Source organism: Arachis duranensis, unplaced genomic scaffold, assembly GCF_000817695.3.
Source record: "Arachis duranensis cultivar V14167 unplaced genomic scaffold, aradu.V14167.gnm2.J7QH unplaced_Scaffold_63356, whole genome shotgun sequence".
Classification (NCBI taxonomy): domain Eukaryota; kingdom Viridiplantae; phylum Streptophyta; class Magnoliopsida; order Fabales; family Fabaceae; genus Arachis; species Arachis duranensis.
The window spans coordinates 34,488-36,103 of NW_026265000.1; the positions used below are offsets into that span (position 1 = coordinate 34,488).

General features: G+C 41.0%; 1 protein-coding gene across 1 annotated transcript; it reads left to right on the forward strand.

Moving 5' to 3' along the window:
• The first annotated feature begins 214 nt into the window (after positions 1-214).
• LOC107472358 (uncharacterized) lies at positions 215-1,310 on the forward strand. The gene is made up of 2 exons (XM_016091881.1): positions 215-1,153; positions 1,230-1,310. Exons 1-2 carry the CDS (start codon positions 215-217, stop codon positions 1,308-1,310), a joined length of 1,020 nt encoding a protein of 339 aa, XP_015947367.1.
• Positions 1,311-1,616: the final 306 nt, after the last annotated feature.

Genomic DNA, 1,616 nt, shown 5'->3' on the forward strand with positions numbered 1-1,616 from the left:
ATTTCATTGAGATTGAGATAATAACGTAATGTAAAGCTTATTTATATAATTATTTATGTTGTCAATACTGATTTAATTTTAATTTTGGTCATTACACAATCATTTATTAAATATTTATGGTATGGCTGCAGTCCTGGCAGAAGTTTCTTTTGTCGCAGATGGTGAATTCATTGTGGGGATGTAATTCAGTTCTAGGGAACTTGTTATTAAAGCGATGAAGGAGTATACCCTCCGAAGAAGTGTAGACTACCATGTGTATGAGTCGGAGCCGTTGATATTTTATACGAAGTGTACACAGTACGGGTCAGGGTGTGATTGGCTTATCAAAGTTAGCATGATCAGCAGAAAGTACTGTTGGGTTATTAGGAGGTACAACGGCAGTCACACTTGTACCAGAGCAACCATTTCTCAGGATCATTCGAAGCTGGATTCAAATACAATTGCAGAAGCCATAAAGCCGTTGGTTGAGGCTGACCCCTCGTTAAAGGTAAAATCAGTTATTGCTGAAGTACAGTCGAAGTTCAACTACACCGTCAATTATTGGAAAGCTTGGTTGGCTAAGCAAAAGTCAGTTGAGAAAATATTTGGAGGTTGGGAAGCATCGTACGAAGCGTTGCCCATATGGTTTGAGGCCATGTGTCATAAGGAGCCATCAGTTGTCGTACATTTTGAGACTATGCCTACATATCAAGGGGATGACTTGGTAACTGATATCCGAGTATTGCATCGAGTCTTCTGGAGCTATTATCTCTGCATTAGAGTATTCAGACATTGTAAGGCAGTTGTCCAAGTGAACGGGACTCACTTGTACGGAAAGTATAAGGGTTGCTTATTAGTGACCGTTTCACAGGATGGTAACAATAATATCGTCCCGATTGCATTTGCTATTGTCGAGGGAGAGACTTCTGATGCGTGGCACTTTTTTCTTAGTAACCTGCATGAACATGTTGTGACTCGGGATGGTGTCAGACTTATATCGGACCGATATGAGTCCATAAATGCAGCTGTAGAACGCAGTAACGGAGCTTGGTCACCTCATAGAGCTTTTCACATGTTTTGCATCAGACATATAGAGTCGAACTTTCTAAGAAAATTCAAGGCACCATACCTTCAAAAGCTTGTCGTCAATATAGGTAACATTAAGTTCTTCAAAGTTCGTTATTAACATAGCTGCGATAAATATAAACTTCGTGAACCTTATCTTTTGTATGGTATCTGATATTGTGCAGGATATTCGAGGACGTTTCGCGAGTATGAAGTGTGTTACCAGTGTTTATGAGAGCGGGGCGAGGCGTACACTAACTGGTTAGACCGTATACCCCATGGACAGTATGTGTTGGCATTCGACGGTGGTTACCGATGGGTCACATGACGACTAATCTAGTGGAATGCATCAACTCAGTCTTAAAAGGTGCACGCAATCTCCCCATCACTGCACTTGTGAAAGCAACATTCTACAGACTTAATGAGTTATTCACATGGAAAAGAGCTGAAGCGGAGGTTCGGATCAATGCTGGCCATGTCTTTTCTGAGCATGTGACCTCCAAAATTCATGCAAATCAACTTGCATTAGGAAACATTCAGGTTAATTGCTTCGACAGGCAGAATGAGGTTTT

Bases quoted from the DNA above. Each gene is read 5' to 3' on its own strand.
- LOC107472358 (XM_016091881.1), top strand. From the start codon at position 215: ATGAAGGAGTATACCCTCCGAAGAAGTGTAGACTACCATGTGTATGAG. The intron at 1,154-1,229 runs GTTCGTTATTAA...GATATTGTGCAG, and splicing joins GTAACATTAAGTTCTTCAAA to GATATTCGAGGACGTTTCGC.